The sequence below is a fragment of the Cynocephalus volans genome, chromosome 13 (genome assembly GCF_027409185.1).
Source record: "Cynocephalus volans isolate mCynVol1 chromosome 13, mCynVol1.pri, whole genome shotgun sequence".
NCBI lineage: Eukaryota > Metazoa > Chordata > Mammalia > Dermoptera > Cynocephalidae > Cynocephalus > Cynocephalus volans.
The window spans coordinates 109,166,393-109,190,708 of record NC_084472.1 but is presented as its reverse complement, the minus strand read 5'-3'; the positions used below and the strand labels follow the sequence as shown (position 1 = coordinate 109,190,708).

At 59.6% G+C, this 24,316-nt stretch overlaps 1 protein-coding gene across 1 annotated transcript in view; it reads right to left on the bottom strand.

Moving 5' to 3' along the window:
* Nucleotides 1-15,218, bottom strand: part of ADGRA2 (adhesion G protein-coupled receptor A2) — a 33,888-nt gene extending 18,670 nt beyond the window's left edge. Inside the window, exons 1-2 of the mRNA XM_063077312.1 lie at nucleotides 14,956-15,218; nucleotides 1,582-1,653 (exon numbers count right to left, since the gene is read on the bottom strand). Coding sequence (XP_062933382.1) covers nucleotides 1,582-1,653; nucleotides 14,956-15,218 — 335 coding nt within the window. The remainder of the gene's footprint in view (nucleotides 1-1,581; nucleotides 1,654-14,955) is intronic.
* Between the last annotated feature and the right edge of the window lie 9,098 nt (nucleotides 15,219-24,316).

Sequence of the window (24,316 nt, the reverse complement as noted above, 5' to 3'; positions counted from 1 at the left end):
GCAGAGGACTCAGAGCTCCAGAATGCTTAACTCTGGTGGGAGGATAAAAACATTCCCTATTTGTTGGCACCCAAGGAGACCAGCACCTTGGTGGCAGCCCTTTCTCCAGGTCAGGACCAGTCTGTGAGCTGCAGAGAAGATGGTCAGAGGGACCTGGTCACAGGGTGCATGCGCCACCGTCAACACCCTGAGACACCCCCGACCCCCAGCACGCCCTGGATCAGTGGACAGGCTGCTCTGCCCTTCTGCCCCAAACACGGGCGTGGCCCCTTTCCACCCCCACTCCCCACCAGAGCATCAGAGCCCAAGGGTTGGGGCGAGAGGCTTTCCCTTCCCCTGTGAAACGGGCACAGTAGAGGCTCCCTCGCGGCTGCTGTCGTGGTTAAAGAGCTGAGCACCACGTCATGTGCATGCGGCATCTCTGTTACCCTCCAACACTCTGGCCTCTGCTGATCCGTCCTTTGAACTTGACGGAAACCCCACCCTACTTAATTCTAATATATATGGTGCTGTGTGTGGTCTCCGCTAGACTGCAATCTCTTGGCTTGCTGAGAGCAGACTTCACACCTTACTCTTGCATCTCCCATTGCACTGATCCAAAGCTTTTGGGCACAATGGCCAAATGGAGGCCCAGGGCCCTGTCGGTAGAATTGGGAACGCCTGGGAGGATGGGAACAGGGATAGGAGAGGGGACTGGGGGTGGGAGAGAAAGCAAGAAGCAGTCTCCAGGAGAGACGGGAGGCCCAGGTCTTATCTGCGGAGGTGACAAGGACCTAAAGCTGTGGTTTGCCCTGGAGCATGACACTGGAAGAGGGAATTTTGAGAGGGGTTGATTCAGTCCCCTTGCATGGCAGGTGCTCGAGCGGCTGAGTCAGGTCTCCAACCCAGGTGAGGCCGCGGAGAGGCCAGGGCTGCTGCGTTCTCTCCGTTCCCCTAAACTTCCGCGCCGCTGGCTCCTCCTCACTAACCCTCCTCCACAGGCTGGCCCAACCAGACCTCCGGGGTCTCCAGCTCTGGGTCAGACTCTTGTGGGCTAGCAGGGCCCTGCATTCCAGAGTCCAAGGCCTGCCGCCCTGGGCTGTGGGGCAGCCTGAAGGACGCTCCTGCGAATGTGGCTCTGACGAGGGGGGGACTCAGGGGGAGGCTTGAAAATGGTCAACGCCTCCCCCTCCAGCTCAGAACTCTGCCCCTCGGGGCTTCGTTTGTTGATTTGTTTTTAGGGAAGGAGGAAAGAGGCCACAATCACATTAAGCCTCCCTCAGCCCTTTCATGCTGGGCTCCCAGCTGGGCGGAGGAGGCCAGAGAAAGGGCTCGGCCCTCCCAGCTAATTGCTCATTAAAGAGCGTTAATGAGCTTCCCTGCGCCCCCTCCCTGCCCAGACCCGCGAGGTTTCCCTGCGTCTCTCCCAGGCCTGCCCCTGTCTGTCCTGCACCTGGGGGTCAGGCCCTGGGCATGGTCCCAGTGGTTCTGGTTCTGGGCCCTGCTCAGCCAGCAGGTTCTGGGGTCACCGAGTCCTCAGTGCTTCTCAGTGTCCCTCAGCGTCCCCAGCCCCACCTCCTTCCCACTTTGCCCGGCACTTACAACTTCTCCAGCAGGGACAGTCCCAAGAAGGATCCGTTGCGGAGCCCGGTGATCTTGTTGTTGCTCAAGAGCCTGAGGGGACAGGGAGAACACAGGCAGGAGAAGGTGCTGTCACACTGGAAAGTACCGTGGACTGGGGATCCAGCCCCGCCCCTCGAGCTCTGTTGCTCTCCATGTAAATGGTGCCCCCTGGAGCTGTGGGAGACCGCAGCCCCCTGCACTGCAGGAGATGCAGGGAGCAGCCGGCGAACGGTCCGGGCAGACCGTTCACCTGCCCTGGGCCTCCCCACACACTGGATCGGATCTGGGGCTCCACGAACAGGTGGGCTGAGCCGATGTGAAGCTGTGATGCCACGTGTCTGCTCTGGAACCCGGGACCGACCCCACCGTGCCCTGCACAGCCCTGTCCTTGCTCTGAGGATGGTGGTGGGAGAATGGCCTGAACAGGCTCAGGGATCCAGCTCCAGGTAGAGCAGGAAGCCCAGCAGGCCTGGCGGCAGGTGGGAGAAGCTGCCCTTCCGCGGGGCCGGTGAACTGAGGACCTCACCAGAATGTGACCACTCCTGGCCCTCGAAGGCCCCACTTGGAGGGCTTGAGAGCCCGGGGCTGTTTGTAGCTGTCCCCTCGTCTCCCCACGCCTGTCCACAGCCTTGGCCTTTTAGGCTGATGGAGCCCTGGCCTGGGGGAAGCCCGGGCCTCAGCCTCTGCCCTGCCCCCTCACAGTTCTGCTCGTTTAGTCGCTTGTGTTCAGGACAGGAGGAAGGGGCCCCACGCCCACCGCGCCTGTCCCCGCTCTCACCTCCGCCCACCCACTCGGCCTTCCTCGCCAGGCCCCGGTTCATTGCTTCTTCGAGAGCTTTAACGAGCCTCTCAGCGCAAGCTCTGCTGCCCGCCTCATGCTGCTGGGGAGCTGGCCTGGGGGCCGGAGGTGCAGCAGGGACAGGGCCGCGGGCAGGGACGGGGCACAGGAGGAGTGGCCGGGTCTGCCCGGGACTCCCGGAAGTGCTGGGGGCACAGACCAAGCCGGGCGGGGACGGGACCCAGACGTCTGACGTTCCAGAAGCTCCTGGAGAACAGACGGCGGCCAGGCTGGAGGCGGGAGCGAGTGCAAGGGGCTTTGTGACTTCATCTCCTTCCTCCCTTCTCGCCCTCCACGCAGGCCGCTCCTACCCTTCCCGTTCCTGCCTGACGTCCCTCCAACGGGACGTTTCCCAGAGGGCGTGAAGGGTGGCTGGGGGGGGAGCGGGGTTTCTAACATGCTCGCGCACACACACGCACACGCACGCACGCGCAGTCGCACACACGCACGCACACGCACGCGCGCGCGCACACGCGCACACACGCGCACTCGCACACACGCACACACACGCACACGCGCACACACGCGCACTCGCACTCGCACACACACGCACACGCGCACACGCACTCGCACACACACGCACGCACGCGTACTCGCACACACGCACGCGCACTCGCACACACGCACACACACGCACGCACGCACACGCGCACACACGCACGCGCGCACACACGCACGCACGCACTCGCACACACGCGCACACACGCACACGCGCACGCACGCGCAGTCGCACACACGCACGCACACGCACGCACGCACACGCACTCGCACACACACGCGCAGGCGCACGCACGCGCAGTCGCACACACGCACACGCACGCACGCACACGCGCACACACGCACTCGCACACACACACGCACGCGCACTCGCACACGCGCACACACGCACGCACGCGCAGTCGCACACACGCGCAGTCGCACACACGCACACACACGCACGCACGCACACGCGCGCACTCGCACACACGCACACGCGCACACACGCGCACACGCACTCGCACACACACGCACGCACGCGCAGTCGCACACACGCGCACGCACGCACACGCGCACACACGCACTCGCACACACACACGCACGCGCACTCGCACACGCGCACACACGCACGCGCACACACACGCACGCGCACTCGCACACGCGCACACACGCACGCACGCGCAGTCGCACACACGCGCACACGCACTCGCACACACACGCACACGCACTCGCACACACACACGCACGCGTACTCGCACACACGCGCGCGCACTCGCACACACATGCACTCGCACACACGCACGCGCACTCGTACACATGCACTCGCACACACATGCACTCGCACACACGCACACGCTCACGCACACACGCACGCACACACGCACACACACACACATTATCCTGATATTCCAAAAAGTACATCACAGGAGTCATTGTGTAAAAAATTATAGAGCTTGTGTGAACTTCATTCTCATTTTGTGGATTAAGACAATTTTATTTCACTTTACACTTTACTCGGTGGGGATCTGAGGCTCTTAATGTTGTGAACGACCTGACTTTTAAATCAAAGCCCGCCTCACCCACCCCCAGTTCACTCCCTTCGTGCGCCCCGGAGCTGGCATTACAGGTCAAGGCAGGCCAGAGGACCCCTCGGTCTCCTGGGGAATGTCGGGGAGGCGTCCTGAGCTGCCAGGTGGGGAAAGACACCCATTCCAGTCCCCGCCCGGCTCTCAGGGCTCTCCCAGGGACTGTCCTGCCGCTGGGCGGGGGAGGGGAAAGGACCGGCCTGCCGCCGCCCGCCGGGAGAGGGAGAGCGACAGGATGGGTGTGAAGGGACGGAGGCACAGGCTCGCAGATGACCACAGCCCATCCAGGCGCAAGCCCGGGAACACTGTCTCAGGCTTGAGCAGCGTATGGGCCTGTTACAGGGAGGCGGGAAAAGCTCTTTCCCGGGGTTATGTCCGAGGATTCTGGTTTGAGAAACGCTGACTTTAAAAATCTTTCACTAGGAAAATGCCTCCTCAGAAAAATATTACCTCAAAATTATCTACGAAAGATGTTTTTATGTAAGAAGGTTTTTTTAAAAAAAGATCATTGCATTGAAAACAGAATATTAAAAAAATTCCCAACTCCCAAACCCCCAAGATTAAAACCTGAGACCCCCGCTGGAGAGCCCTGCCCAGAAGGGTCCCGGGGCGGTGCGGGCTGGGCTCCCACGTTCTCCAGATTCTTCACCTTTACCCTTTTACCCCTTTCACGTACCAATTCTTTAACTCAGGTTGGCCAACAGAAATACAATGCAGGCCACGTACGTAATTAAAATTTTTCTAGTAGCCACATTAAAAAAGTTTAAAACTAATTTTAATAATATATTCTATTTAACCCAATGTACCCAAAATATTATCATTTCAATACGTAATGGATATGCAAAATTATTAATGAGAGATTTTCTTTTTCATACAAGTCTTTGGCATGTGGCATGTGTCTACTGTTCCGGCACGTCTCAGTCCAGGCCAGCCACAAGGCCGTGCACTCGTGTCTGCGCGGTGGGAGCTCCCAGCCACGTCCCAGCCCGCTCCGCCCCGAGCCCAGACCTCCTGCAGGCCCCTCTCTCCTGCCTCTGAGGCAGCCTGTGTGTGCTGGGAGGACAGGGCCGAGCCGGGTGGGGGTCAGCCACAGCCCACGCTTCCGGCCTAGCTTGCCCGGCATGACTCCAGCCCCTAGAGTCTTGAGATCAGATCTTTTCTTGCTGCAGAGAACATGGCCTGGACCCCCCACTCTCTGTCCCACACCCCAATGCAGGCACAGGGCAAATGGCTTTTCATGCTTCTCCTGCAAGGGGGCCCCTTCTCAATGCTTTTCTAGCTCTTGAGCGGACTTGAGGCAGATCGCTGTATGATTCAAGTCCCCAGATACCCAGAATTGGATCTTTTGGCCTTAACAACCTGGAGAGGTCTGAGGAAATTTACTTTAGACCTGGTTATCCACAGAGTGGCCTCAATTACACGTGTTGATTCGATTTTCCCCGGGCCCCCTTGTAGGTCTACTTGGGGAGGGGAAGGCAGGCTAGATTTGGGACAGAAAGTGCATGGGTCTGGTGTTTTTTAGGGGCAGACAGGAAGCTGGCAGTTATGGGGCTGCTAATGGGGTGGATGAAAACACACACACACACACACACACACACACACACACACACACAGAGCTTCATCCAATGGGAAGAAAAACGTTCCCACCACTTCAGCCTGTCTCATGGGAGCGGAGCAGGCAGGGCGGCCACACAGTTGGGCCCCACATTTCCACCCAGCTGTTGCAGATTCAGTGCAGCCTTGGCCCCTGTCACCCTCCCAGAGAAATACCTCGCCAGCCAGGTGGGCTTCCTTCCTAACCACACCGACTCTGGTCCACAGAGCCCTGGCTGGCCTCCTCCTACCCCAATATCAAGTTTTCACGGGAAGGACAGCCAGCCCCTGGAGTCCTTCATTCTCTATGCTAGAGTTTGAGAGCTGACCAAAGAGGGGGAGCATACCAAGTCCATTCCAGAACTCTCTCCAGGCTGGGGTCCTATTTTGGGTAAGAGAGGCAAGCAGAGTTACCACTAATGAGGTTGGAAGCCAAGGGAGCCAGTGGCTGGCGTCTACAGAGAGGCCCTGTGGCCTCTGGGCAGCCACAGGAACTCACTAGATACCACCCAGACATCAAAGATGACCCTGCAGGGGTCACATGGGCACTGCTCTGTGGGGCGTGGAGCCAGTACATGCCTGAACTAAATGGTTCTCACATGTGCAGAAAGAGTCATACAGGTCACCCTCCCCCAAACCACACAGAGGCAATGACCACATCTCTGGACACTGAGCCACTGAGCATCTATGGTCTCCAGGGAGTCTGATCCTGGGGCCTCAGTGGATTCAGGCCATCCCCATGTGCCTAGAGTCTGGGAAGGCCCTGTCTCCATCACCTGCTGCTGCAGCTTGGCAGTGTCTTAGGGAGACAGTCAGTGAGGGTGAGAGAGCGTCCTGCTTGCTGAAGCCCATAACCCACCCTGAACCAGCCAGGTGAAGCTAGGGCTCCCAGCCTGTCCTGCAGGCACAGTGCCCACAAAGACATCTGAAACCTGAGTTAATCGTTGCCTCTAAAATATAAATGCTGGAAATTAATAAATGCTCTGTTACATAGCTTCCAAACGCTATACTATGTCAGTTAGCAATAATTACTATATTTAAAGAAGAATGTGGGTACATTTTAGTATGGTCGGTATGAGAGCAGGACCCCGAAAGCGAGAACGCCATCTGGGCTGTGCACGGCCCGCTCCAGCACATGCCCTCAGGCTGAAGGCTGCCCTTCTGGGGCTCCCTTCCTTCCCAGGCTGCCTTTTACGTCCGTCTGTTCAGTTTGACTGCAGAGAACGTAAGTGCTGGAGAGGACATGCACCGTGCTTTGCCCACTCCTATACTCTGTCTGTCCCTTCCTTTTGGCTAGAAGCCTGTCCGATCAGCCCTGAACACCTCCTGGTAACAGAAGGAGACCCAGGTAGGGACTTCCTTCCCCAGGCTTCATACGAGCATGGCCTGAGATTGCCCCTGAACTCGGCCTAGAAGCTGGGCCATGCAGGCAGGGCTGGAGGAAACAGTCCTCAAGAGAGAGTTAGGGTTAGGGAGAGTCTTGCAGTGACTCCTGCTCTGACCTGCCTTCTCTGGTAGGTCTCGTCTCCTTTTCTCTAACCGACCCTCTCTACAAGGGCTCCCCATCTGGGCGGTGAGCAGGCAGAACCAAGAAATGGGGGCTGGAATGGGAAGGACTGACCTCGAGGGAGTCCATGGCTTTGGGACCAAATCTGGAGGCAGAGCCTGCGAAAAGTGCTGCAGGTGTTGGTGCTGGATGATCGGTGTGCCCTGCTGAGGATTTTGGGGGCCCCAGCACCCTAGCTTAAGTACAAGGCATGGAGTTCACTGTAACCATCACAACTGGATATTTTTTCATTCATTCATTCATTCATTCGTTTGTTCATTCCAAACACTTTTGTGTGCTCAGCCCTGTGTAACATGCTAGTCTCAACAAACGTCCATTCACACAAGGAGGAGGAGTGTCTGACACAGCGGAGCGCTTGTGTGTGAGTGTGAGAGTGTGTGTGTGCGTGTCCACCTGATTTACGCAAGCTCGGAAGTTACCCCCAATCCACCTTAAACAGTTCCTCCACACATAGCCTCAAATCCCTTCACTGGGGAGCCAAACTTTTTTGGAGAAAGCAGGCCTCTTTTTAAATATAAATAGACCCGAAAGGATCAATCTACTATCAGGTTTTTGTGCCTAAGTATAAATTAGTCCTTGATCTTCCCCCCTAGAAGTTTTATTTAGAGCTCTGATCCTGTCCAGCTTTGTGAGCCTGTATCTCAGTCTCCATCATGGGACATAAGGTCAATATGAGCAGGGACCGGGATCCTCACCTCCTGGCAGGGGCCAGAAAGCACCGTGGGTGCCAGGTGAGTAAATGGAAGGGCAGAGCTCCAGGGAAGGGGGTGCTCAGTGGATGTGAGGTTCACTGCTAAGCCCGGGTCCTCCCAAGTCAGGGGCAGTTTCCTTCTGCCTCCAGCTCCCCTCTCTGTGCCACACCTTCATCCCCAACACCAAAGAGAGCATCCATCCCTCCCTGAGCTGACCTGGCTCCACAGAACAGCCCTTCTGGGACACTGCCCCCATGGGGTCACATCACCCGAGGTTGTCCCAGGTAGTGCAGGAGATCGAGGGAAAACACCTGGAAGAACTTGGAAGAACACTTCAGAGACCACAGGTTTCTGACTTCCTGGGTCAGTCTGATTTCAAATAGTCTGTGCAGTGATTTTGTACAGTGGTCCCCATAAGTACACTTGTACTTGTTAGGCCATGATTGGGGGGGACCCCCTTTCCTCAGCTCATGTATCCACGTGGAGGAAAATGGATTAGTGGATTACCCTTGCCCTGTCCCCAGGGATGCCTTCTCTGCTTGGTCAGTGTGGGAAGAGACACTGGATCTGCCTGCCTGCAGAGCTGTGTGGCTTGAGGACTCTGTCCCTTCCAGGGTGGCAGTGGGCCGAGGATGCCCACCGGGTGGGCATGTCTGACTAAACCCATTGTTGCTGAACCTCTAAGCCAGTTCTTCCAATCTAGCTTTTATCGGTAATAAACTGCATTTTGATCTCCTTCTGTCTGCTAACTTTTTCCACATCTCAGCGACCCAACTCAAGTGACAGAAGGCAGTGTTATTTTTGAGGCCTTTCAAACTTCTAGGACAGAGAGAGTGCCTGCGTTTTAATCAAAAAACACTGTTCTGGTCAGCATAGCGGACAGAGGACACTCTTGGACTTATGCTGCCTGGGGCAGTGTCACCGTTTGGGACCCACCATGGTAAAGCCTCCAAGAGGCCTGAAAGCTTCACAGTGTCCAGATCTCTCTGTCCTGCCTCCCATCCCTCCCCTTCCTTCGCTGGCCTTGCTTCTGGGTTCCCACCTGCAAACACAGGTGGTGGAGACGACTGGGAGTTGGAGCCCTGGAGCCTAGCTGTGACACTGTGAGTAGGGGCCATGCGTCCGTGGGCTGGCCAGTCCCTCTCTGGGGGCTTCCTTCTCAGCGAGACAACGGTCTAGACTGGAGACCCCCACACCTTATCTTTGATGGCCGCTCCTGTCCTGGATACTGAGTCTCCTGAAACCTGGAGTCATGATGTTTCTGCCGCACCTCACAAGTCTCAGCAACGCAGGGAGCCCTGGGAGGGGACGACGGAGGGGGCGGAGGAGGGGGCCCTCGGACCTTTCTTCCCGTCCCAGCTGGGAGATGTCTGGCCCCTGGCTCGGGCCGCACTCTCCTGCCCGCAAGACCTTCCCTCTGTGACAGATTGGTCCCCCGCCCCTCACCTGGCACCATCCATCTTGCACAGCCCTGGCTCCCAGGGGAAAATCGAGGCAAGAGTCGGGTCCTGGGAGGCTGCTGGTAGCTACACTCCACAGTTTCTCTGCTTCCCCCCTGGCCCCCCCAATAGCCCATTCCTAAAAGCAAAGGAATGTTCTGGAGCTTGGGAGGGATGGGGCCCCCCAGAGCAGGGAGGAAGTGGAGGAGGCAGCTTCGTCCTGTCGGTGTCTGAGCTCTAAACAGAACAGAGCGGCTGGGCTGGGGGAATGAAAATAAACAGCCCCTCGGAGCAGCCCTTCCTAGTGGCCACTGGACTTTCCTTCTGGCTCCTCGGCCCAGGGCCACTTCCTTCCTCTCCCTTCCCTGCTCTCTGTCTGCTCCCAGGGAGGCTGGGGGTGACAGGCGAGCCAGCGGGCCTGGTCCCGGCTGCGTGGCGCTCGGGAACTTGCCTCCCCTCTCGGTGAGGGCTTGGGTGAGGACAGCAGCCAGTCCCGCACTGGGTGGAAGGACAGAGATCAACTCAGAGGTGGCTGGAACCTTCTCTCTCAGGAAAGGGTTCTTATCCAAGGAGTCCCATGGAGATAAACTTAGAAACGCTCTCTCTCTTTAAAAACACGACCCCAAATTTAAGGTTCAATTTCTGGTTAGATTCAAATTACACTGGTTTGCCTGTGCCCTTGGGGAAAATTTTCAGTCTCAGCCCCAGGACAAGGGGTTGCCACAGCCCCTCCCCAACCCACAGTAGCAGCAGGAAGGGACGTCCTTGGGGTGGGGGTTCAGGAGTGGCTGGACTCACGCACCCGTGCTGAGTAATTCAGGCCAAAGGGCCCATTCCGGGTCCTGGATCCATTGGGGGTTGAATTATCTGTGCTCTGTGCCATCTTTGGGGCTGAGGACAATGGCACGATAAGGACTCCACCAGTGAAGCCCAGAGGGCTCCCAAGGACACTGCCCAGGGCACTCCTGAGACAGAACCGTTGGCCTTGACATCCTGCACAAGAGGATGGAGCCCTAAGAGCCCCAGAGAGGGGACTGCAGGGGTCCCTGGGACCTGAGCTGGCTCCCTCCGGCCTCTCTGGCAGGTAGGGCGGCAGAGTCAGGAAGGGACTCGGGTTTCCTCTGGGTGCCTCGCTTCAGGCAGGTGGGGGTCCCGAAGCCCACGTGGTGCTGCGGCTGGGACCCTGCACCACAGGGAGGCTCAGGGAGTGAGCTGGGGTCTCCGGGCTGCGTCTCGGCCTCTTCCCTCTTTTCGTCCCTTCCTTCTCTTGGCTCCTTCCCCTCCCCCTGCTCTCTCTCACAAAAGCTCTCTGTACACAGCCACTTCCTCTGGCTGCTGTCTCTGAGCCCAGACCTTATGAGAACCATATGGGGGAGAGAGCGTGGCAGGGAAGGGGCGGGTGAAGCCGGCTGGGCCTGCCCCGCACCAGCGTCTTTCCACTGCCCTCAGGCTGTGTGCATGGAGGTTGGTTCTCTCTGCCCCACACTTCCCTAACTGGATCCTGGTGGCTGCGGTGAGGGCCACGAAGGGAGCCCCAGTCCCGAGCTGGAGGTCCCGAGGGAGATCTGAGCACAGGGGCCACGAAGGGGCCTCCCTACCCAGCTGCCCCAACTGCCCCCACCAAGAACACCACACTCCCAGCAAAAGACCCAGACAGTGCTGGGCACCTCTGCGGCAAACAGCCCCTTCTCCCCTAGGTGGGCAGCCTACGTGGTGGCGGGTTTGCCTGTTCTGGGAGAATACCGAGTGACCTGTCTCATGCCTGCCCCCTCCTCACCCAGCCTGGAATGTTCCCACGTCAGAAGGGCCTGGGTCCTGCTGGGAAGGAACCGGGTTTTTAAAAGCAGATTTTGTGTCCAATGTGTCCCAGGGCCAGCCAGGTGAACAGCAAGGCCCTCACCTGACAGGAATGCTAAGAGACCCCAACCAGCTAGTTCTGCCACTGGCCCCGCAAGGCCACATCCCTCTCCAGGCCTCAGTTTGCTCAGCCGTGAGATGTTGGGGCTGCACTGGCTTATCTCTAAGACCCTGGTCAGCGCAGGCGTTCTAGGAATTTATGACACTGGCTGGTATCCTCTGACAGACTGCTCAGATGTCCTGGGAGGTCTTCATAGGAGATTTCCTTCTGGAGTTATCTTTATCTATTATCAGTCCTTTCGTGGAATTCCTTATTCTCAGGCTCCCCACAGGGCAGGCCAGCAGGGGCTGCCCAGGAGTGTGCTTGGGGGGGTTACGGTGGTCTGCAGCTCCTCCCACCCAGCTTCCTCCTGCAACAAGCCACCCACAAGAAAACCTTGCCCCTTGGGGAGGCCCATAAAGGCTCCTGCTCTGGACAGGAGGAGCATGCATGGCCACAGCTGTCTGCAGACCAGCCATGAGACTGGGGCGTGGGGTAGGACAGAGGGATCAGGAAGGAAGCCAAGAGCTCTGCTTTCCTGGATAACTTCGAATGAAAATCCACCGGAGAGAAAACAGCAAAGGGTGGAGGGGAGGGCACGGAGTGCACAGAAACAGAAGGCAAAGTGGAGATAGCAGTGGGCTGGGGGAAGGGTTTTCCAATGAGGTAAACCGAATTGCTTTTGAACTGCTGGAAGGCTTTCCCTGGGTCCAGAAGGGAGGTTCCTTGCAGACAGGCCCTGACCTAGCACTTTCTTTGCCCGAACAGTCCCCAGCACTCAGCGTCTGCCGAGCTTTCGCAAGTGGAATCCTGGGAACTGGGGGCACATTCTGGAGAAAAACGGGGCTCTCAGTGGGAGTGTAGGGGACCAGGGAGAGGGAGGATAGAACCACAATGCAAAAACGATTGGCTGACGTCCTGCTGTCTGTACCAGGTGACAAGCTACGAGGTGAAAGGGCAAATCTGTGTGGATGAAAAGATGGGCAGAGCGTGCAGGAGGGCGGGAGGCCGAGCCGGCCGTGCACGTGCACGTGGAGAGCTTTTCGTGCTCGGCCTTTCTTTGCTTTGCGGCCTTTCCAGCCCTCTCTTCCTTCTTCCTCCAGTGCCGGGGCGGGTGCGCTGGACGGACTGAGCCGCACTCAGCGCTGCAGGGCAGCCCGGGTTCCTTTCCCTTCAGAAGCCAGCTAGGGGGCGCCCTCAGGATCGGGGATGATGTGGAGGCTGGGGGTGGGGGGCGCTAAAAAATACGTCCGCGGCTGGGGACTCAGTCACACTCCAGGCGGACGGGCCAGCAGGCTCTCAAGGGCTTCCCTGGCCTGCCCCGTCCCTTGTCCCTGTGGGCATATCTGGCCAGGTTGCGGGGCGGGGGCGCTGTTCCTGTGGAAGGGATAAGCCAGCTGGGTCAGTGGCCTCGGACGAAAAGGGGGCCCTTTCTCTGGGGAGGGTTTGGGATGGGAAGTTGGGCTAGGAGTCCCGTTTGCTGCCACCCGTCACGATATATTCTCACCAAGAGTTGGCCCCACGCTCTCCTTGGACTGGGGTTGATGGGAATCAGCCATGGCTGGAAAGCATGGGGCGCCAGATCCCTCTAAGACGTACTGCAAAATCACCTTTCTTTCCCCCACTTTCTTCTGCCTTTGGTATGTTAGGATTCCCTAATCCTGCCACACAGACACAGACAGCGTCCCACATATCCGTCTACATATGCGGCCACCAGAGTGTGCGTGCATCCCCCCCCCCCCCCCGCTCTCAGAGCTGAATTGTCACAGTGCAGCTGGGACTCCCGAGGACACTGGCTCCACGACTCCACACAGCAAGCATCTCTCTCCTCCAGCGCTGAGTGGGCTGGGGAATGCCCAGGCCTGCCTGGACCCTTAAACGCCAGTGGACACTCAGACAGACTGTCCTGAGCGGCCACAGGTGCCCACAGCTGAGCTGCACGGAGAGGGGACAGCGCACGCACCGCGCCGCCACGGCAGGGCTGCCCCGTCGCGTCCTGTCAGGAAGGGGCAGCTCTGAGCTCACCCGACCAGAGGCGCGACTATTGTTCTGGACACAATCGAGCAGCCTGGGCCACCCCAGCTCTGGGCACGGGGCGACGGAGAAGCCGTTGTCACCGGGGTCAGGAGGACAGGGAAGGGGAAGCGGCTTTGAGGCGAGACCCAGGCCAGGAAAGGAAGGGCCGCCCCAGGGCCTGACCCTTACCCGCCGCGTGCGTGGAGCTGCGAGCACGTGGCCGGGTCGCTAAAGCTCCCGCGGGTGCCGGCACTGGAACCCCCGGTTAAAGAGGCCTGGGGTCGGGTTGATAAGGCCCCAGGAGACGTGGGATCACGGGAGGAGGCCGGGGAGCACGAGAGGAGTCCGGGGAGCACGAGGAGGAGTCCGGGGAGTCAGGGGAGGAGGCTGGGGAGCACGGGAGGAGTCCGGGGAGCACGGAGAGGAGTCCGGGGAGTCAGGGGAGGAGGCCGGGGAGTCAGGGGAGGAGGCCGAGGAGCCACGGGAGGAGTCCGGGGAGCACGGGGAGGAGTCCGGGGAGTCAGGGGAGGAGGCTGGGGAGCACGGGAGGAGTCCGGGGAGCACGGAGAGGAGTCCGGGGAGTCAGGGGAGGAGGCCGGGGAGCACGGGAGGAGTCCGGGGAGCACGGAGAGGAGTCCGGGGAGTCAGGGGAGGAGGCTGGGGAGCACGGGAGGAGTCCGGGGAGCACGGAGAGGAGTCCGGGGAGTCAGGGGAGGAGGCCGGGGAGCACGGGAGGAGTCCGGGGAGCACGGGGAGGAGGCCGGGGAGCACGAGAGGAGGCCGGAGAGTCAGGGGAGGAGGCCGGGGAGTCAGGGGAGGAATCCGGGGAGTCAGGGGAGGAATCCGGGGAGTCAGGGGAGGAGGCTGGGGAGTCAGGGGAGGAGGCTGGGGAGTCAGGGGAGGAGGCCGGGGAGTCAGGGGAGGAGGCTGGGGAGTCAGGGGAGGAGGCTGGGGAGTCAGGGGAGGAGGCCGGGGAGTCAGGGGAGGAGGCTGGGGAGTACGAGAGGAGTCCGGGGAGCACGAGAGGAGTCCGGGGAGCACGGGAGGAGTCCGGGGAGCACGAGGAGGAGGCCGGGGAGCACAGTCGCCCCCCATCACTGCGTGTCTTTCCTCGCAGTCTTTGCGCTTAGTCGACCGAGGAACAGCCACAGCTCGAGTTATTCCAGGGGAGGGAAGGAGGCTGCAGGGACGCAGGAGCCCCCACGCCAGAGCCCGCGGCGGGACAGGGGCCCGAGGGGCAGGAGGGCACCGGGGTGTCCCGCATTCCCGACACAGGCTCCCGCGAGTCCACCCTCCCGCCGGCCCCGTGGACACGGGCTGGAAGCGGGGCTGGACGCTCCGGGGTGCGGATGGCGCCCCCACCTGGACGAGCCAACCCGCGGGGTAAACCCAGGCGACCCCCGAGTCTGGCCCGGGACGCGTCCGCGGCGCCAAGGTCCGCAGCCACCTCCGGGACCGCGGGCGTCGGTCTTTCCCGGGCCTCCCCCGCTCCTGCCCAGCTCAGGTCCCCGAAGCCCGCGGCACTTGCCCAGGCCGGACACTTGCGGGGTGTGGGCGTCCGGCCGGCGCGCTTCACCTGTGCAGGTGAGCGGGGCCCGCGGGCCTCTGCCCGGGCACCTACCCCGGCGCCCCGGAGCCCCCGCAGTCCCCGCCTCTCCCTCCCCGGCGCCCGGACTCGGGCCTGCCCCGAAGTGGCGGGATCGCCCCCCGCACCCCCGTTCGTCCACGCGTCCGGGCCGGGGTACTCACAGGGTGACGGTGCCGTTGGGCAGCAGGCCGGGCTCGGGAGGCTCCGGGAGGTCCCCGCCTCCGCACACCACCCTCCTGCGCGCGGGGCTGGAGACGCCGCCGCTCGGTCCCTTGGGCCGCTCCCCGGAGCACTTGCAGCCGCGGATGGGGACCGGGCAGCCGGGCGCGCCCCGAGCCTCGGGCGCCAGGAGCAGCAGCCATGGCAGCAGCGGCAGCAGCAGGCGCGCGGGCGCCGCCCGCATCCTGCGTCCCCCGGCGCCCATCACCCCATCGCCCCGCGGGGACCCACAGCGCTGGGGCCGGCGGAGGGACGCGGCCGTACGAGGCGTGCTCAGCGGGGGCCCGGGGCGCCCGAGGGCGGGGCGGGGGGCCCTGGGCGGAGGCGAGCCCCGGGGTCCCCGCCGCCGCGCCCCGGGGGCATGTCGGGCGAGCGCCCGGGCGCCGAGGACGCGGGCGCTGCTGTCAGCGCAGCGCGGGCGGCCCCCGGCGGCGCGGCCCGGGGCTCGGCGCGGGGCTGGGACCTAGCGGATCGCGCCCGGCTCCTGCCGCCGCCGCCGCCCGTGCCATGGATGGAGGCAGCTCCCGCCGCGCAGCTCCCACCGCCGGCCCCCGCCCGCCCGGCCCGTCCGCGAGGCCCTAGCGCCTCCCGACACGCGGCCCGGCCCGGCCTCGACCCGAGACTCCTTCGGCCCCCGCCGCCGTCCCCAGGCCAGGACCCCCGCTCTCCGCCCCCACCCCCCGCCAGGACCCCCGCACCCCCAGGCCAGGACCCCCGCACCCCCCCCAGGCCAGGACCCCCGCTCTCCACCCCCGCACCCCCCCCCGCCAGGACCCCCGCGGTCCACCCCCGACCTCAGGCCTCTGCACCGTCCACCGTCACAGTCCACGACACCCGCCCTCACCTACGCCCACGCCCACGCCGCCTGCAGCCCTGAGCTCCGGGGCGTCCCTGACCCGGGAGCGTGGCTGGAGGTGTCTGGTGCGCCAGGTTGTGGGTGACCTTGGCTCAGCGCTCCGACGTTTCTGCTGGGCCTGACACGATGGGCCAGTCTGGGACTCGCTCATTCTCAGAGCCCTGCGCCTGCCCTCGAGCTCTGACTGAGGCCACCGCAGGAGGACACAAGCCAGGGAAAGGCTAAGGAGGCAACAGACCCTCCTCCGAGGCCGGCGACCTCGTCCAGCGGGGGGTGCATGTCATTCGGCCAAAGAGAGGTCAAAGGCCAACGCAGACGCGGCTAGACCTGCCTGCTACGTCTTCAACATCCCTGTGTGCGTGTGTCTTTGGGGACCTTGAGTGGGAACAACGGAAAATGAGAAGAGGGGAGCAAGGGTCCGTGGCAGCGTATGGAAAGCGCATTGCACCGTGAGTCAGGGACCCCCGTTCTAGACTCAGCTCTGCCTCTCAGCAGTGCCTGGTTTTGGACCCAGCTCCTGAGATCCTGGGGAACTTAATTTCTGGGGTCATAATGGGGCCCTGCCTGCTCCTAGTTTATAGATGTCAATTGTTGCACGAGAACAAGTGAGGGCAAGAGGGGGAGGGGCGCTGCCATCTGCGAAGGCTTCGGGCAGGCTCTGACCTTGACCACTGAGGAGGACGTGAAAACTGCCCATGGGTGTTCATGGGCTGCAAGCTGGACACGCGGCTGGAGACAGGCAGAGGAGACTGCGGCCCAGGGTGTCTGCCGCCTCGGTTTCCCCACAAAGGCTGACCTTTCTGCCACTGAATAGAGCCTTTGCTGCTAAGTGGGGAGCTGCCAGGGTTAGGGCAGGACTTCTGTTTCCCATTCTCCACTGAACCACCAAAGGCCCTAAGGTGACCACCACCTTCTTTCCTGAGCTTGGCTCTGCCAGCGTGTGGGGCACCTTTCTAGAGCCTCTGTGGCCTGTCAGCCAAGTCTCCCATCCCCCCCTTTGCAGGGACGTGGCTTCTCTCCCTCGCCCAGACTGTGGCCTCTTCATTTCCCCTCCCTGGCTCCACAAGTCTCTCCCACTTGCAGGCTCTGTTTCCTTGAACTTCCAAAGATAAATAAATAGTGATTGCAAATGGAAGAAGGGAGCCAGGGAATGGACTCCCCCAGCAGGAGCCCTGGCTGAGGCTGCCTTCCTCAGGAAAGGGTCAAGAGTGGAGCCACCGCCCACGGGCAGGCCTGCCCACCCAGCCCTCCTGTTCACAGGTGGGGAACACTCTTCAGAGGAGGAGATGAGGCCTCTGGCCTGGGTCACGCAGCTTTTCTAGGATTTCCTTTTGCTAAATGAAGACACGCAAAGTCTGGAAAGGATTTCCACTGTAACACCCTCTCTGAGGCTGGATAGAGGCCAAATGACACTTGATGAGGCTCGGCTTGGCTCGGCTTACCTACAGTGGGAATGCGGTGCCTGGTGAAGACGTTTACCAAACACTCCTGTCCTGAAGGTCGCCATATTTGGCTTCTATACCCACCCAAGGAGGTAAACGGGGCGGGGGTTACTTTCCTAGTTTTGCAAGCACAGACGAGGAAATCGAGTCACTGAGAGGGGAAGAGTCTGGAATTCGGGTGCGAATGTGCCTTCTGGTTCCTTCTCAAGTGCCCTCTTCTCTGAGCCACTCAAAGCCTTTCCCGCAGGAAGCTTCCTGCCCATCTGTCCACGGAGATGCAGGGAGGAGTGAACGAGGTGCTCACATCGGACTCTTTGTTCTGAGGTTTGTTTGAGCTAAAACGATGACTCAAATTTAGTTCCCTCAGAAAGTCTGGCTAGGGAACCTGACCAGTTAAATGCACCTTGATAGGTGACAAGCTCTTCCACAGAGGTCAGGTCAAGGTACCATGATGAAGGAGACAGGGCTGAACTCTGACAAGAGCTAGGGAGGGGACTTATCAAAAGTGTTTCTGCAGTCTAGGGCAGAAGTGTAATCTACGTGCCTGTACTAGACCTTGTTCCCTTAAGGGTCTGGTGGTGCCTGTGTACTTTCTTCCTCTCAAAAGGAGTTTGTCTTTGCCAGGGGCTAGCTGCTAGCTGACCTTTCCAAAGCCGGAGTGCACCAGAGCTACCCCGGAGGGACACGGGAGAGCTGACACCTACCGAGTGCTTATTGTGTGCTGGGCACCCGGTAGAGTACATTCACAAGAGTTAGCTCATTGAGTCTTCACACAGGGTGAGGACACTTGTTTGAACAGGCAGGGACCCTGAACGGTAACTTGCCCAAGGGCACACGGCTAGGAAGGAATAGAACTGAGACTGGGACCAGGTATTCCCAGTGCCATCCTCTGTCATTTCTGGGGAGGAAAGAGCCCTCAGCAATTCCGCCAGGAGTATCACTTCCCCTGGAGGTTTTCTTACTCTGATTCCCGGGCCCTCTCCGAGCCCACCTTTAAGGATGTGTGCTCCCAAAGCACAGGTGGTGGGGCCAGGAGTCTCTTTGCTTATTTCCCTCGCAGAGTGGGGAAGGCAGGAGCTTCACGACCAAGCGAGGAGAAAGTGCGGGGTGAACGGAGACTGCACGGAGACTATAAACACGTGTAGGCACCTGCGGCTGCAGAGGCTACCATTTTCCCAGCACCAGGCCCTGTTCTCTTCTCAGGCCTGTCTGAGGGCCCCACCCAGGCTGGCCACCTTTTGATTTTTACATTTTCTGTCTCCCTTCTGTGCCTCGTTGCCTTTCAGAGGCAGAATCCTGACAACACAGACCCAGGTCAACTGTGGATAACGGCCCATAATTGGATCGATAGTGCAAACGTGGCATGTCTCCAGGGTTCCATTAGCTCAGAGTGACGAGGGGAGGCCCAGTGCCTGCGACCCCCTTCCCCATTCCCCTCCCAGGACGGCTCCACTGGGCGGTCCCCGAGCTCTTCTCCCTGTTCCATATCTCCCCACGGGGACTGCGCTGAGCTGCCTGTCCTGTTGGGACATTCACACAGAGTGTTCACGACAGAGCAAAGACCCTGCCACAACCAAAAGGAATGAATCAGGACCGTGGGAAGCTGCCCAGATCAGTATTTGGGCCTGCGACGGCTTCTCTTTGGTGATCGGATTCTGCCACACACAGGGTCCCTGTGTGTAATTTAGACATTCCCACAGGAAAGGGCCAGAATCTCCGTCTCTGCTAAAATCCAGCTCCCCTTTAAGTGAAATCTACTCGTACTCTCCCAGACAAAGATAATTTTTGCGTTACGAGCACGGTGGCTAAGAGCATGGACTCTGAAGCTTGATTCAAGGCCTGGCTCTTTGCTTTACTGATCATGTAACTTTGGGAAAGTCATTTAATTTACCTAGATCTCAGTTTTCTCATCTGTGAAATGGGGAATAAAATAGAGTATCTACTTCAGGGGATTGTGGTGATGATGGGAGTTATATGTCTGTGTGGTTATAATACAAACGTATATTGGTCTTAGTCCCTGGTTCCTAACACAGAGATCCTAAAACTCTTGGAATTTCCTGAGAGATCGGAGCACACCTGAGTTTATGCTAATGAGGTGACTTAGGGTCAGCCTCAGAATGGGGCTGGTCCCCGAAAGACCAAGTAATTAGAGGGTTGAACTTTCAACCCCACCCACCAACCTCTGGAGAGAAGACAGGTGAGGCTGGTGGTCGAGCTCTCCGAACACCCCAACCAGGAGCGCGTCCAGAGGGAGCGCAGGAACTCCGCACCCTAACCGTCCCCAGTGCCTTGCTCTATGCGTCTTGTGCATTTAGCTATTCCTGGGTTGTGTTCTTTATAATAAACCAGGAGACATAAGGAAAGTGTTTTCCTGAGTTCTGGGAGCTATTCTAGCAAATCATCTAACCTGAGGAGGGGGTCGTTGAAACCCTTGATGCATAGCCAGAAGTACAGGTGTCCTGGGACTTGTGACTGGCCTCTGAAGTGGGGACAGTCACGAGGAACTGAGCCCCTTAACTTGTGCAGTCTGTACTAACTCCAAGTAGGGTCAGAATTGAATTGAGTTGTCGGACACCCAGCTGGTGTCAGAATATTTGAGGACTGGCGTGAGAAAACTCCCCTGTCTGGCACAGACGAGCAACTCAGTGGTGTCAGCTGACCTGCTCCCCTGGGCTTGCTGCTGCTCTTCTCAGTGGCACCACTTAATATTGTCTTACTCACATTAAGTTCACGGTTGACATAGTTGGCTCTTCCCCTAGGATGAAAGGTTCTAGAAGAGGGAATTGTTTTATTTCTGTGACTCCCAATCTGTTTTAGTGCCCAACAAATAGAGATATTTATTTAACTCGTTCAACAAAGAGTTACTGAGGTCTTAGTCATTTATTTAAATAATATTTATCGAGCATCGACTATATGTCAGATGCTGTTTCAGGCACTGAGGATATAGCTATGAACCAAAAGAAAGTCTGCTAAAACTATAGCAGAGAGAGACAGACGATATGCAAATAAACAAATCAATATGCATATTCTAGTGCGGTGCGTAAGCAGGGTAGGGTTAGGGGATGAGGAGCGACAGGGAAGACCTCTCCGACAAGGTGCTCTTTGGGCAGAGTTCTGATGGAATGAGGGAGCAGGCCACATGGATCTTGGGGGACAGAGCATTCCATGCAGAGGGAACAGCGCCTGGCAGTAAGGTGGGAATCACCTGGTGTGTTCATGGAAGAGGTGAGGGGCCAGCGTGGCTGGGTTGAGGGGAGGACAAGGGACAATGCTCTTTGACCACAGGTCCAGTTTTCGCAGGGCATTGAGGCCCACGGAAAGGACTTTGAATTTTACTCTGCGTGAGAAGAGAAGCTAGAGGGTGTGGGAAGAGGAATAATCTGCTCTGAATTAGACTGAAATCATCTCTCTGCCTCCTCTGTGGAGAGTCAGCTGAAGCGAGACATGTGGGGAGCCCGAGCCACAGCCCAGTGGAGAAACCATGACATCTTGGGCACAGGAGGTGGGGAGGAGGTGAAGAGAGGCTGGGTCCTGGGTGTAGCCTGAAAGTGGAGTCAGACAGGATCTTCCCGCACACAGGAAGACGGTGTGAGACACGTGTCAGGCGTGAGCCCGGGTGTGTGGCTTCAGCTGTGAGCAGAGTGGACTGCCGTGCACGAAGCTGGAGAAGACTCAGGAAGGATGAGATCTGGGAACTGACAGTGCAACGTGAGGAGCAGTTCACGACTACAACTAGAAGTTGCGGCCAGTGCTGTGAGGGGAAGGGGCCATGGGGGACGAGGCCGGCGGGGCGCGGTGGCCACGAGGACGAGGAGAGGCCTGTCTGAGGCAGGTGAGCTGCGCTGCCCTGGAGGGGGCACAGGTGCTGGCCAGGTGAAGAGGTGGCCGGAGCTTCCCCAGACCCCGGGCAGGAAACAGCTGGGGGCCTCAGACCCGGGAGAGCCCGCGTCGTGGAGCAGTGGAGGGGACGGCGCGGGCGTGGGGCGAGGGCTGGGGCCTGGCCTGTCCCCTCCGTCCTCTCCCTGGCCAGCCCCAGGTGCGTCTGCTCCTCGGCTCCTCGGAGCTCCGGGGAGCGAGGCTGTGCCTTGCCCGGGGCCTTACGGATGGGTCACGACTCAGGACCGAGGGCCTGTTCTGGGGGCTCCGGGGCCGTGCCCGTCCGGGGCCCGCTTCCCATCTGGGCTGGGGGCTCCGTGGCGTCTGTGACCTGTTCACAGGTGGGGCGGCTCCATCCGTGCTTCCCGGGGCCAGCGGAGGAGCAGAGGCCGGGCCGCAGGCCGCCACCCTCTGCCTGAGCCCCATCGGGAAGGGACTGGTCCAGCCTCGGGAGGAGGAGAAGCAGCTCTGGCCGAAAGAAGAGTGTGTGTGGCGGGACGGAGGTGGGGACAGGTGGCGGTGGAGGGAGAGGGTGGCACAGGCCCACGTTGTTACGCAGGCATGTGGACGTGTAGCTTCGAGACTGCAGCAAGGATGACACAGAGGAGGAGCAGGAGAGAAGACGTGGACGGGCACCAAGGCACGGAGCTCAGGTGTGGCCGTCACGCGCCCTTGCCACCAGGCCTGTGTGGCCGCTGTTCTCGCTCATGGATGAGGATGCTGGCGCTCGGAGGGCAAGTGACACGTGGGCTGGTCGGGGCGGGCTCATTTGGCCTTGCTCCCTGCTGTGCTGTGCCGAGGTCGCTCGGGGCGAGTGTGGCACGTGTGAACCATGGTGTCCCCGGCCCAGGGCTGAGGCTCAGGCATCCGCACCCCTCGCCCCATGCCGGGGCCGACTCAGCACTGAAGAGACAGGAGAGCCAGAGAGTCACAGGTGCTACTCGAGGCCAGGCCGGAGGAGGGACAGGCATGGCCCGGGGGCGAGGGGCTGGGGGCGAGGACTGGGCCACCCTCGAGGCCTGTGGCCGGGCCCGGGTGGAGGCGACCTCGAAGCCTTGTCTAGCGCGAAGCCTGCTCCCAGCTCTCGCCGCTGGTTTAAATAATCCTCTTCATCAAAAGTAGCACACGCACGTGGTTAACAATGGAACAGCCTGGAAGCGCTTATGACGACCTGCTGTCATCCCCAGGCGGTGGCTTTTACCTAGCCCTGCTCTTAGGTCCTCGCTGCTGCCTGTGAAGAGGCCACGCTGGGCCTCAAGCCTGGGGCGGGTCTCAACCCGGCCTCCAGGGGCTGCCTCCTGGCTCCCCGCCAGGCCCAGCGCCTTCAGAGCGGGGACAGGTCACCATTGTCCTCCCGCAACCCCATGGCCCCTTCTCACGGCCGCTGCCCCAGCCCGGAGGTGTGGGAGCCCCTCAGCGCTGCAGGCAGCTGTGGCACAGCTGGGTCCCTGCCGCCTTGCTGGCCCTTCGCATGTGCTGTCCCTTCCCCTCGCCTCTGTCTGCGCTTTTCTCTCCCTTCCCTCTCCTGGCCTCCTCCTGCTCTCTCTCCCTCTCTCTCTCTCTCTCCCCCTCTTTCCCTCTCTCTCTCTCTCTCTCTCTCTCCCTCCCTCTGTCTCTCTCTCCCTCTCTCTCTGGCCTCAGAGCCCTGGGGTCCTTGCTCTGGAAGGAAAGGGTCAGACTTCTGTGCAGGAGGCTGCGGCCCTTCTGACCTGTCAGTGGCCCCGGGCCCCGCAGGGCTGTGGTGAGGCTGGAGGTGCAGGAGAGCTGCCGGCGGCTCCGGTGGCCTGTCCCGGGGCACTGCGCTCGAGGGAGTTGGGGTGTGTTGCTGGAGCCAGAGCGTTTAGTTTTGGTTTCACTCTGGGCTGATTTTGCTGTTTTCACGTGCCAGTCTTTAGTTAGGTCTTAGTTTGAAGCTGGGGGAATCAAAGGGAGGGCTGATGTCCAGGTTGGGCAGCACGCTAAGGGGAAGCAGGGCCTTCCCACTCCCCGTGTCCAGTTGGGTTATGTCAGCTGTCACCAGTGAGAGACCCATGAGGGGCACTTGTCTTGGGGACTTGGAGTTTTAGTCGCCTCTTGGAGGATCCCTCTTCCTCCTCAACCCATTCCTCCCTCCATGGAGACTCAAATGGCTGCAGAGCCCGACCCAGCACGCCAGGTTCTGTGTACGTCACTGTCCAAGTTCGATCACATTCAATCCCCACAGCAATGCCAGGAGGCAGTTACTCTTAACGTCACCCCCTATTACAGATGAGGAAACTGAGGCACCAAGGGGGTTAAGGGTTTGGCCAAGGTAATTTGGCTGGTAAGGAACAGATTTGAGATTCAAACCCAGACAGACTGGTGTCAGAGTCTTGGAGCAACCACTGTGGCTCTGCGTGTGTATGTGTGTACATGTGTGTATGTGTGTACGTGTATATGTATCGTGTATATATGTGTACGTAGGTTTGTGTATGTGTATATACATACATGTGTGTACATGTGTGTATGTGTGTACATGTGTATGTATCGTGTATGTATGTGTATGTGTGTGTATGGTTGTATAAGTACGAGGGTACTTCAAAAAGTTCATGGAAAAATAGAAATAAAAGATGATACAAATATTTCCATGAACTTTTTGAAGTACCCTCGTGAGTGTGTGTATGTGTATACACATGTATGTGTGTGCACATGCATGTGTGTAGCAGTTCCACACCCCTCACGGGCCATCTCCTCTTACTCCTGCAGCTCTTCTCTCTGCAAGCATGTTCTCAGACTTACTGCATAAAGTCCTTTTGATGACTGGGTTCCTTGAGTGGACACAGTGGGAGCCCTGTTCCCCCATTCCCTTCCCCTGGCCCCAGCTCTGGGCCTCAGCTCAGAGGTCGAATGGCACCCTGGCTGCCATAGTGGGCCTGAGCCTCCCAGCCAAGCGGAGCCATGCCAGGGACAGCAGACACCACTGCCGGGCACACACTCAAGTTTCGGAGACAGGCCGTGACTGGCCACAAGGAGGTACACACAAAGACGCCTGTGGAGATCTACACCCCGAGAGACGAAGAAGGTTCGCTCAGTCTCGAGGCACAAACCTGGAACAGGGAGACAGCCATATTCAGGTAGAGCCATCTCCCTGCCAGAGGGTCCTGCCAAAGG